This window comes from Acanthochromis polyacanthus, chromosome 3 (genome assembly GCF_021347895.1).
Source record: "Acanthochromis polyacanthus isolate Apoly-LR-REF ecotype Palm Island chromosome 3, KAUST_Apoly_ChrSc, whole genome shotgun sequence".
Taxonomy (NCBI): domain Eukaryota; kingdom Metazoa; phylum Chordata; class Actinopteri; family Pomacentridae; genus Acanthochromis; species Acanthochromis polyacanthus.
The window spans coordinates 37106981-37119455 of record NC_067115.1 but is presented as its reverse complement, the minus strand read 5'-3'; the positions used below and the strand labels follow the sequence as shown (position 1 = coordinate 37119455).

At 38.8% G+C, this 12475-nt stretch overlaps 1 protein-coding gene across 1 annotated transcript in view; it reads right to left on the bottom strand.

Annotated features, from left to right (window-relative positions):
* Positions 1-12475, bottom strand: part of LOC110965100 (protein sidekick-1-like) — a 425539-nt gene that overhangs the window by 150933 nt on the left and 262131 nt on the right. The window contains 1 exon segment of the mRNA XM_051945333.1: positions 5358-5384. Coding sequence (XP_051801293.1) covers positions 5358-5384 — 27 coding nt within the window.

Below are 12475 nucleotides of genomic sequence, written 5' to 3'. Positions count from 1 at the left end.
TGAAAATGTCAAATAAACTCCTGTTGCACTTTGAACAGCGGACTGAATCTTTGGCTTATGACAGTGGTCTGAAGACTTAACTCAAACTCCAACTGACGATGACTACAAATATCAGGAAATTTTTAAAGAGGAGAATAAAGGATGGAGTTGAGCTTAATTTTGTGTATGTGTGAAGTTAAGCTGCTGTTTTTATGTAGACTGATGTCAGGGAATGTTTGACTTTGCATCCTATCATAAATGGAAGCCATTGTGTGTATAACTTTGAGGTAAAGATTAATGAGCTGTTCATTCTTTTTTCGTGGTTTCTGCATAGTCGTCTAGCTTTTTGTTTTTGTTTTTTCCTTTATCTTCAACTTTTCTCTACAAGTGTTCATTATTTATGTTAGCATGTGCTGTCCTTGCTTTGTACAAAATCCTGATGATTAAGAGGATCACCTATAGGCCAGATTTGTAAAGCAATTTTATTTTTGTAGGCCAAGGGCAACCCAACTCTCCAGATTTGTTTGAACAACCGGAAACATCAGTAGATCTTTCGTGCAGATAAAATCAATGTGTCACATTGGGGGAAGGGACTTCAAGATCCTGGACAGGTACAAATCCAGTTTTACAAATGTGAAACTACACAAGACAGTGTAATGTTTAATGGTATTACTATGCTAGTGTATTGTTTGTGTTTCTTATATATTCTTTAGAGTGAATTGCAAGAGTAAGCATTATAAGAGTTTCCTGTATGTTTGCTATCCTTTTCAGACTCTTCAGCAATGCCCTGCAGACACAGTACAATCTAATGGGTGGAGGACATCAGGGAAAGAGGGCTATAAAAAACCCCGCCTTCCTTTCCGTGGTTGTCGGTAAAAAATATATTTATTATATTATTAATATATATACGTTATTAGTTATTCAACGTCATGTAACTGGTCTTATGTATCGCATGAAGCAATAAAGAATGAAGAATCCTTCTGGACAATACTATCTGATTTCAACTAATGTTACCAATGTCACGTCTGTATTTTTTTGTTGTTCTTGTTTGCAGAGAGTGTTTGCAGTCGGTTTCCAAATACCACAGAAGAACAAGTCGGAGCAGCTCTCGGTGATCACCTAAAACAGGCGCAGCTACAGGAAAGACAGAACTTCCCCCTGCTAATTTTTTTCCAAAAAGCCCCACAAAGTTCTTTTAAAAAAGTGTTTCTATAAAAAAAGTTTTAATTTTTTTTGTTTGTTTGTTTTTGCATTGCGAGGCAAATTTCATAAAACCAGTTAGAAGGTTGTTAAAAGTATTTATATTTATAGTTTTTTTTTTTACATTTTTCCACTTTTATACTGTGTAATATTTTCATTTTATTTGAATAGTTTTAATTTTTTCAAGTTCCATGTTTAAATTTATGTTCTATTTGTGTAACATTAAAGAAAAATAATGCCAAGTCCATGATTGTAATGGTTGTATTCTGAATGAATAATGTACTGTAATTGCAATTCCAGTCTACTGATGACAAATGTAGGTTAGTGTTAAATTATGAAAAAGCATGACATTAGGTTAAAAATGTATTGTGAAAGGTCCAGAAAGAGACACATTGGCGAAATAGTCGGGACATCCTTAGAGTACATCAAGGTAAGAATTGCAGGTAATTTCTCATTTAGGCTTTTTTTTTTTTTTTTGTGAGAGAGATTTTGGTCTACTGTATATTTTTTGCTAATTAAATTTTTATTGTGAATATTTTTTATAAATTGACAAATTCTTATTAATTTATTAGCATTTTGAGAAAATATGCATTAATGATTGTCAGTTTATTACAGTATTGATAGGAAACCACTGACCTTTTTTTTTGGGTCTGACAGACGTCTAATACACGTCTATTAGATGTCAAGTCTAAAATAGGTATACCAGAGGTCTAAAATTGAAAGTTTTTTAGACGTCTAAATTTAGACTAGACCTCTAATAGACGTCTAAGTGTATACCTGGGTTTATATTCGGTATAAGCATGAACGTCGGATAAATGTCTAAAATTTAGACGTCTACTGTACGGGATTTAAACGTCTGAATGTGTATAAATATACGTTGATTAGACGTCTAAGTGTATACCTGGGTTTATATTCGGTATAAGCATGAACGTCGGATAAACGTCTAAAATTTAGACGTCTAAATTTCCACGTCTAAAAAACTTTCAATTTTAGACCTCTGATAGACCGATTTTAGACTAGACGTCTATGGAACATTTAGACGTCTTTTAGACCGAAAAATGCTCGGTGGGCGGTACTGTATTAATGTTGTAACTCCTTGGTTTGTGCCACTATTGTGGCAAACTTGTGCAAGATAATGCTGGGCTTTGCTGTGCCTTAATGAGATCAAGTGATCAGCCCCACTATATGTGAGCAATATCCTGGCATGCTGTAAACAAACACAAGTTTAGCTTAGCAAGAAATGGGCAGACACATGATAATGACAGTTGACATAACATTAATTTAAATGTATATAATACATATCGGCTTACCTTGCTGTAGAAGAACATTGTTGTTCTTGTATATGATTATTTTTGATGTGAAGTGACAATACATGGGGTGTTTGGCGCTTACACTGAGATCTGTGCACTTTTCCCTCTATTTTAATGTCCTCTTCATTTGCACTCTGGCAACATTTAATTTGGTGAATGTAGTTCTCAAAAGCATATCGGAGACCCTTCTGTTTGCTTCTCTCTGATAACGCTGTAGAATATGCCCAGAAATTTGCACATATCTCCTGAGAAATATCCCTCACCGGTACCGCTAAAAACTCCATATTTCATGCTAGGAGGGAAAGCTTGACAGGCGTAGCAACAGTAACCAAGGGGGGCGGGGCTTAGCGAAGGGTCAATTGTTTAGTGTTGTTGTGGTTTAAATGATATTCGATGTACGGATAATGCTAGCTCGCTGCAGTGAACCCAAACAGGGAATGTTTTGAAAGTTGCACTGAAGTTAAAGCATTTTTGTCTTCAGTCATGGTGGAAAGCAACTAACTACATTCAGCTGAGTACGATTTTGAGATCCTTTCTCTTTCCATTGTCGACAACTTTTAGGGCTGAAATGATTCCTTGAGTTATTCAAGTAATTTGATTTCTAAAATTCCTCGAGGCAAAATTCTCTGGATCAAGGCTTCAATTAATCCACTACATACTTGACTTTCGCACAAAATGAAACGATCGTGTTCACCTGCTTCATCAACAGGTTGTTATAATGGAGAACAATGAGGAACATAAAAACTTATACGGTAAAAAACTGCGACTGTAAGTCAGTTAAGTTAAACTGATCAGTTTTCTTATTGGTGTTTTGTCAGCTGCAGTACCAGCAATTAAAACAGACCAAACAAAAAACATTTATGTGATTTCTGCATCATCTAAAACTAAATCTAAACTAAATGCTACACTACATATGTACAACACACCGCAGATGTCCGCTCATGTTCCACTAGGACAGTTTTCTGTTGCACAGCACGCTCACTTCCACTTTTGATGCTGTAATACGTATGCCAAGCGTGGAATTCAATTACTTGATTAATAGCCAGAATAATCGAGAAAATACTCAATTACTAAAATAATCAATAATTGCTGCCCTAGCTAATTTATACTTCCATTCCACTATTGAACATCACATTGCACTTTCTGCTCCACTACATTTATCTCACCGCTTTGACACTGGATGCGATAGATATAATAACGAGCATTTAAAAACATAATAACAACACATTGTTAAAACAAGTGGTCTCTAGCTTTTATGGCTTCTGACAATGAGCAGTGTAATCAGGGTCACATCTCAGATATCTCTGAAGAGTAAGCGGCTCCTTCAAACATTGATTTTACCTTCAGAGAGACCACATCAGCACTATTAGTTTAAAAATGTAACTATATTTTGATGATAAATCTTATGAAAAAGAAGATTTTTCATGCAGGAATAGCTATTTTTTACATTGCTGCATTTTATCTAGGTCAGTGTTTTAAATATTTGTTCCATCATTTATGACATATATGGGTGGACATGATAGAATCCTTTTGATGTGATTGATTATATTAAATGTGGGCAGGGATTAGTGAACACAGTGATGATGGAATATGGAGCCTCCATGTGTCACATTTGTCTCCGCAAGGCAACAGTTATAGGAAAAAATAAAAACATTTACTGCTAATCACTCCGAATCACATTTTCATTGATAAATGCTCCCTGAGTGCAGATCTCCTCAAAAATAGTTTTCTCTTTTACAGAGGAGGACAAAATGCATTTTGATTAGAAAAACAAAACAACGCACAACACGTGTAACAAAGTTTAACCCAACCATGAACACAGGGACACAAGATTACAATTGCATGATTATATTTAAATAAATATTATTTTCATTGTATGGGGACTTAGAGAAAAAGCTGTTCTTAGTGTGCTTTGGTGAGTTTTTCTGTCAGATGGAACATGCTTCAGTTTCAGTCAGTGCATCAGTTTTAATTAATTCCGCTCAGTGTCATTTTGTGTTTCACTTGTATTTTACACCTAATCGTAACCTAAAATGCACCACGCTGCACACTGAAAGCATCCTGAGGGCACTGAACCGAAGCGGATGCTGTTTTTTCTACTTTCACTGACTGTTTAAACCCTGGATCCTTTTCATTAAGTTAGCGCGTCTCCTCACTTTCCTCTTTTACACGTCTTCAGCTCCTCCCAGTGAGGAAATAAGAAGCGAAGAAGAGACTCTAAATGAGAAATCCTTCATTCCATAGCATTAGTTTTAAGCGCTGGCAGTTACTTATGAATTCCTGCAGCTGTATCACCTGTTAGCACCCACAAAGGTTTCTCACTAAAGACTTTCGCTTAGGATACACCTGTGTTTTCTCACATTCATCCCAAATCTGCTCATCTCTTAGAAAAGCTTGAGTAATTGGAAGATCCTCCATGATGGTGGAGGGAGAACAATTTCTAGATTGAGTGTGGAAGCGGGGAAGCATACGTTAGCATAATGAAAAGCACTCCTAGTGGTAGATTAATATAGCTCAGGCTGAACCAAATGTCAGAAGGCAATGCATTGTGACAGATATGCACAATGTTAGATGCAGTCTTTAAGTGTTTTGCCAGATGGTGTAAAGACGGGTGACCTTAAGGTTAGAAGTGGTCAACTGTAGGTTTTTTAGCCACGAGACACCAGAAACAGTGAAACTTCACCAGAGAAACATCTGTTACAGTGTGTACCCATCACCACTGCGAATGTGACCTTCAGTAGAGCATGTAGCCGAGTAGCTCTCGGGTCTGAGCAAAGGGTCATGACAGCATTTGTTTCTGTTTAGATGGACAGAGAAGTCCAAGTGGAAGAGCAGGACAGATAATGCAAATGTAAATGGGTTCTTTACCTGTTAACCCACGGTTTTTCTTGCCAACTGTCCGTCAGCCAGAGAGAATGAGATGAAAAGAAGTTGGAGAAAAGGGGAGACATAGAGTGGGAGAAAGGGGGAGAATGGGAGAGATACAATTTAGATTTAAAATATTTCCTCAGGGTGCAGCAAAAAAAACAAACAAACAAAAAAACAACATATTTAGCAAATACACAAAAACAGAAACAAAAGAATATACAGGCTTTCACAGAATCGGCAGCTCTGAGGTGTCTCAGAGTTTTCCAAAGCACACTGGATAAGGAGGCGCCTTTCTTGAAGAAGGAGGAAAAAACAAATACAAACAGAATGCAAGAGACAGAGAAATGGATGATGGGGAAGAAGAGGCAGAGAGGAAGAGAGAACGGTGTGTTATCATGGAGTCCAGAGGAAGACGGGCTGTTTGTAGCCCATCCATCAACTGCCAGCCACTAAATTTTGTCTCTCTCATTCACTCTTTTCTTCTCCCCCTCCGTCTTGCTCCTCGTATTTGTCATAAGTCTGGAGGTAGCAAGACTGTAGGCTGCAAGAAAACGACGGCATTGACATTCTACTGGCAGAAAATCTACATTCACTATTCATCTATCAATACGCTACCCCTTCACGCTTCTATTCAACCACTCAGCTGCTCACTCAACTCCTGAATACTGGGAGTGTGTTGGTGTGTTTCCACCTGCAAATGTGTGCAGTGAAAAATGTGAGTCGGGGCCGTAATTCAGATTCTGACGTATCGCATCAGCGTCAGCACAAAGTTCGCTTAGCAACACACACTAACAGAATGAGTGAAACAGCTGATAAGGAAAAAAACAAAGCAGCTAGAAGACACACTGAGGAAAACTTGAGAAGAATAAACAGCCAGACAGTTTTCATCATTTCTATTGGAAATATAAACTAATCTGCGGCAGACTAGGCTGAGTATTAAGGTTTTGAGCCTCAAAACTTCTTGGCACCGACTGAAATGTGTGCACAACAAAGAGTGTCTTGTTGAGAAAGTAAATCACAGTTTTGCCACTTTTAGGCTACATTTTTCTGACACAATTTCTTGTGTGGCTGTTTGTGCTTTGACCTTAAACTGAGAGGTGTTCATAATATTTAGTACGCACTTTCTGATACATAATGGGGAATGAAATACTATTGGATTTGACAGCAATGTGATGCCAAACAGGGGCTAAAATAGAGATAATCAATGTTGCATCAAGGTTGTAAAAGTAAAAAGCCTTTTGTTAGGGGCAATTAGAATAAAGGCTTTTTGATTTTTACACTTTGTGCCACACTTTTTTGGAACTTCAGTCTTCTTTTTTATTGACTTTCCTCTCAGTATAATGCAATACAGCTCAACAGCATGACAGACAGCTTCCCAAATGACTGACTGTATTGGTTTACACGAAGAGACGGCAGCAAGTGAGACAGACTAAATCCACATAAGTACTGCTGTAAGTTCTTCAAGCAGCTGGAACAACATAGCTGCCAAATACCTCAAAAAACTGCAGGCAGGTGCACCTGGAGAACCGATGCTGCTGTAAATAAAAAAGGTGGTTGTTTTATCTGTTTACTGCATTTAATATGAAGTTAACTGATAGGTACAAACTAATCATGACATTATCTTTGAAAGAATATCCTCCCTGTATGAATACAAAACAGAACCACACAGTCAGAACGTGAAAGCAGGATTTACTGCTTCAAGTACTTCTTAAGTGTGCATTATAAACTAGAAGTGGACTATATGGTGGATCTAAAAAGTCTACACACCTGTTAAAATGCCAGGTTTTTGTGAAGGAAAAAATGAGACCAAGATAAATCATTTCACAACTTTTTCCATCTTTAATGTGCCCTATAAACTGGACAATTCGACTGAAAAACAAACTGAAATCTTTTAACATGTTGAAGCAAAAATATAAAACTAAAATACTGTGGATGCATAAATATGCACACCTTTAAATTAATACTTTGTCAAAGCACGTTTTGATTTTAATACATTCTTTTTGGGTATCAGTCTATCAGCATGGCACATCTTGACACTCCTCTTTGCAAAAACGCTCCAAATCTGTCAGATTGCGAGGGCATCTCCTGTGCCCTGCCTTCTTCAGGTAACCCAATCAGATTCAGGTTACTCATTCTTTATTTATTTGACTTTTATTTAACCAGGTAAAAATGTGTGAGAACCAGTTCTCATTTACAAACATGAGCTGGCCAAGAGGCCCCAGTAGGAATAAATACAGCAAAAATAAATGCATATACACAAACTACATATAGAACAAAAATACAGAAAAAACATGAGAACTGGGAGGACACAGCTGGTCGAGACAAGGGAACATATTGGAGTGCCTTTTCTGGCTGCATGTAGAGCCAATCTGGTCTTTCTTTCTCTTGATTCCCAAAGAAGTAAAACAGCCATCAATTCAGAATTCCAGTTAGGAAAATCAGGATATCATGTCTGGAAGATGGGGATGCTATTCCTGTGGGGTTGGAAAGGATCAGCTTACATTAAACTGAACTTTCTTCTTCTCAAAAACAGTCCCAGTAAAATAGTGAAGTAAAAGTAAAAAACTAAAATAATGCGATTGCATAAGTGAGGACACCCTCTTAAAACTAGGGATGTGGTTGCATTCAGAATTAAGCAGTCACATTCAAACTCATGTTAAACAGCAGCTGTTCTAGTCTGCTTTTGCTGACTTTTTCTTAGTCAAATCTTACAGCAAAAGCCATCCATGGTCAGCAGAGAGCTACCAAAGATTCAGAGGGATCTCATGGTTATAAAAGGCATGAGATCTTCATGAGAAGGGTACAAAAGAATTTCTAAGGCATCAGATCTACCATGGAACACGGTGAAGACATTCATCACCAACTGGTCTTGGTCTTGGGCCTTCTTATTTATCAGACTTACTTTTACCATATCAACCCTCGTGAGCCCTGAGGTCCTCTGGCGCGGGCCTTTTATCTATATCACAAGTTAGATCTAAAACACACGGGGAGGCGGCATTTGGTTACTATGGTCCCCATTAGTGGAACAGCCTGCCAGAGAACCTCAGTGCTGCAGAGACTGTTGATATTTTTAAAAAGAGGCTCAAGACTCATCTTTTTAACTGGGCTTTCAACTTGTTTTGATAATTCTTAACCCTTCTTCTAATGCTTTTTATTTTATTATTATTTATTATTACTTGATTTTTGAATTGGTTTTTACATATTTTAACCTTTATTTTAACTTATTTTTATATTATTTATTTCATTCTATTTATTTATTTCAGTTCTAGTGTTTCAATTCTCCAGTGTTTTACCGGCGGGGGGGCACCCACATGGGGAGCTCTTTCTGTCCATGGCGGTGTTAACCCTTGGTCCCCATAGCCCCTACCTCACCCCTCCACCCCTACCTCACCCCCCCACCCCTACCTCACCCCTACCTCACCCCCTCACCCCACCTCACCCCCCTCCCCCAAACCCCCTCCCTTCAGCGGTCTGCAACCCTCTCAGTGTGGCTGCCCCCCCTCCTCAAGTTAGAGTCTTCCTTTTTCTAGCCCGTCACGTTGATACCTCTTGGGTGTGGACGTGTGTGTGTGTGCTTGCGTGGGTGTGTGCATGTGAATGGCTGTCTATATGTAGGGAGGGTGGGAGAGTTGGGTTTTTTACTTCTATTCCTATTTCTAATTGTATTTATTTATTGTCTTCTTGTTTTTAATTGCTTGTGAAGCACTTTGTGTTGTTCTTACATGAAAAGTAAGAACAAAAATTAAAAAAGTTTGAGTTTGAGTTTAAAGGGTAGGGTGGCAAGAGAGAAATCTTTTATATAAAAATTTTGCAAAAACACATCTGAAGTCACCCAAAAGTATGTGGGAAAATGTGTTACGGTCTGATGAAACCAAGGTGGAATTTTTCTGGCATAATTCCCAGAATGTATAACACCTCACATCACTAAAAGAATGCCATACCCAGAGCGAAGCATGGTGGTGGCAGTATCATGCTTTGGGGCTGTTTTTCTTCAGCCTTAGTCAAGGTGGAGGGAATTATGAACAGTTCCAAACACCAGTCAATGTTGGCACAAAACCTTCATCTTTCACCATGGCAACGATCAAAAGCAAATGGGTTCACCAGAAGATGATTAAAGTTTTGGAATGGCCAAGACAGAGCCCAGACCTGAATCTGATTGAAAACCTGTGGGGCAATCTGAAGAGGACTGTGCACAGGAGACGCCCTCGCAATCTGAGAGTTGGAGTGTTTTTGCAGAGTAGGGTGGTCAAATGTTGCTAAGTCAAGATGTGCCATGCTGATAGACTCCGACCCAAAAAGACTGTCATAAAATCAAAAGGTGCTTCAACAAAGATTTAGTTTAAGGGTGTGCATATTTGTGCAACCATATTATTATTGTTATTATTTTAATTTTTACTTTCCCCATGTCAAAAGATTTCTGTTTGTTTTTCAGTCGAGTTGTACGGTTTTATAGGTCACATTAAAGGGGAAAAAAGTTGTGAAGTGAGTTATCTTGATCTCATTTTTTTACATCACAAAAATTTGGTATTTTAACAAGGATGTGTTGATTTTTTATATCCTCTGTATAGTTCGCTTAGTTTCTCTGGATGCTCCATATGAAGTACCCAGAGTCCTCAGGTCATCAGGGACAGGTTTCCTGTGTGTTCCCAGAATCAGAATCAAAAATAATAAAGGAGCATTCAGCTATTATTCAGCTATTACGCTTCTCACCTGTGGAACAAACTTCCTGAATACCTGAGGTCTGCTCCAACTGTTGGCTCTTTCAAACCATAATGTTTACTGCATCTTTCTCTTAGATGCTCAATCTGTTTTCTTTATTTTAAATGTACCTTTATTGCTTAATTATGTTTATTTCTGTGATTTTAATTTAGAATCTTAATAATTATTGTTAAAGTTCTGTGCTAAATGAATTTCTTTGCCACTGTAAAGCACACTGAATTGCCTTGTGTATCAATTGTGCTCTACAAATAAACCTGCCCTGCCTTGCCTATATTGTATACTTAGAAACACTTGAAACAGTCCTGCAGTAATTCCTGCTTTCATAAAGTTTTCGTTTAAACTGTATGGTTATTTTGGAGGATGTAGATTTTGGTTCTGTTTTGTATTCACACAGGATTTTCTTTCAAAGACAATCTCATAAATAGGTTCATGTCACAGGTTATATGTCACATAAAAGGGGGAAAAAATTCTGAAATGATTTATCTTGGCCTCATTTTCTTGCATTTTAACAGGGATATGTAGATTTTTAAGATACACTATACATGCCGTACTTCCACCAGTAAAATTTGTAATGAAACTCAGTTTGTAATTTTATCCAAAACAGAATGTCCAAACCAGCACAGAGCACAGTTTGTGCTGTCAAATAGTAGTATTGGTGAGTCTATTCCTTTGACGAGTCCAAAAAGGGGTCAGCGCACACACAAATACAAACAGACACACAAACATGAACATGTAGAGTTTGGTCTGGGGGGCACACAGTCCTGCATCTGTATTCAAATGATGCGTCATTCTGAGTCATCTTCAGCTTCAAACAGAGGAACCAGGGGGACATCAGGGGACAGCAGTGAGAGAGAGTTCACAACACCACAAAGCATCTGACATTCACAGTTGACTCCACAAAAACATTTTCAACTGACTTTCCCATCTCTTGTTTTCGGAGTCCTTTGAAAGGCCTTGGATCATTTCTCACCTAATCAATGTTTTCACTGATGAGCGTTTCATCGCAGAGACGAACCGCTGCAGTTCAGGTGTGTTCTGTTTTCATCTAAAAGCATCATGGCTGATATTAATGTTGTGTGTTTTAAATTTGGTTTGAGATGAAAATACTGTTGTGTGTCTAAGCCTTGAGGATGATTTGTATTCATAAATTCACTGTTGTGTATTCAGCTGCCTGAAGGACCCACAAACAAGCAGGTCACCATGTCCTCTGTCACTGTTTGTGCATGTGTGTGTGTGTGTATGCCGCTGCTGCACAAAAGGGAATAAGTACAGTATTTGTGTGTTGTGTGCTATTCAAGATAACAATGTGCTGCTGTGTGTCCCGGTGCGTTATGTTCCCAGTTGACCTATGCAGGTGTCGACCCTTTGGTCCTCAGCTGTGGGTCACCTATTCGCTGCAACACCCCAAAACCCTCCATGACTCACCTCCACCTGCCCGCCCACAACACACAAACAACCCCATCCCTCCATCTATACACCAACAAGACTTCATTTGCCCTGGGATGATAGTCTAGGCCTCCCGCTCGGCCTTACTTCGTTCTCCCACATCCACCCACGCCGACATCCACCGTCACATTTCTCTGAGCAAAAGAACACTTTTTTAGCAACACGTTGGGTCTTTTCTGTCTCTCTCTTGGCTGTTTTAAACCCAGACTTCAACCACAAAAACCCTTACCATTCCAATTTACCCTGTCAATCTCAACTCTCCCTTCACTCTGGTCCTTTTCCTGCCTCCAAAACACACACACACGCACTAATGCACACACACACATGCAGAGACAAATGCCTATTTGAAATTCATATCTGAGGCTATACGAATGTAGCACTCCAATTTCCAGTAGTGACACATTTACATAGGAAAACACATGGACACAGACAGACAGACAGACAGACAGAGAGACAGACAGACAGACAGACAGACAGACAGACAGACACACACACAGAGTAAAATAATAAGCCGGTTGAAGTGCTGACCTTAGACCTCTGTGCCAATCTTGACAGACCCAGATGGTAATATTTCACATTCTGTTCGCTTCCTCTTCATATACACGGTTGTGCGTCTCACTCGTGAATCTGACCAGAACTGAGGAGCGCTATCGCTCATATGCATCATACAAACATTCTCAATTTTGATTTTTGCACAACCCTACACTCTTCCTGCATTTATTTCAGCCAAATCCCATCACTGGATAAGATTCTCCCTCCATCCTTCAGCATGGACTCCTGGAAGGTTACATCCTTCTGCTTTCTGCCTGTCTGCACCAAACACCCACACCAGTTGACCTTTCCAATTTACCATGTCAATCATGTCCACACAAACAGAGAAACACACAAATAACGTCCACACACACACACACACACACACACACACACACACACACACACACACACACACACAC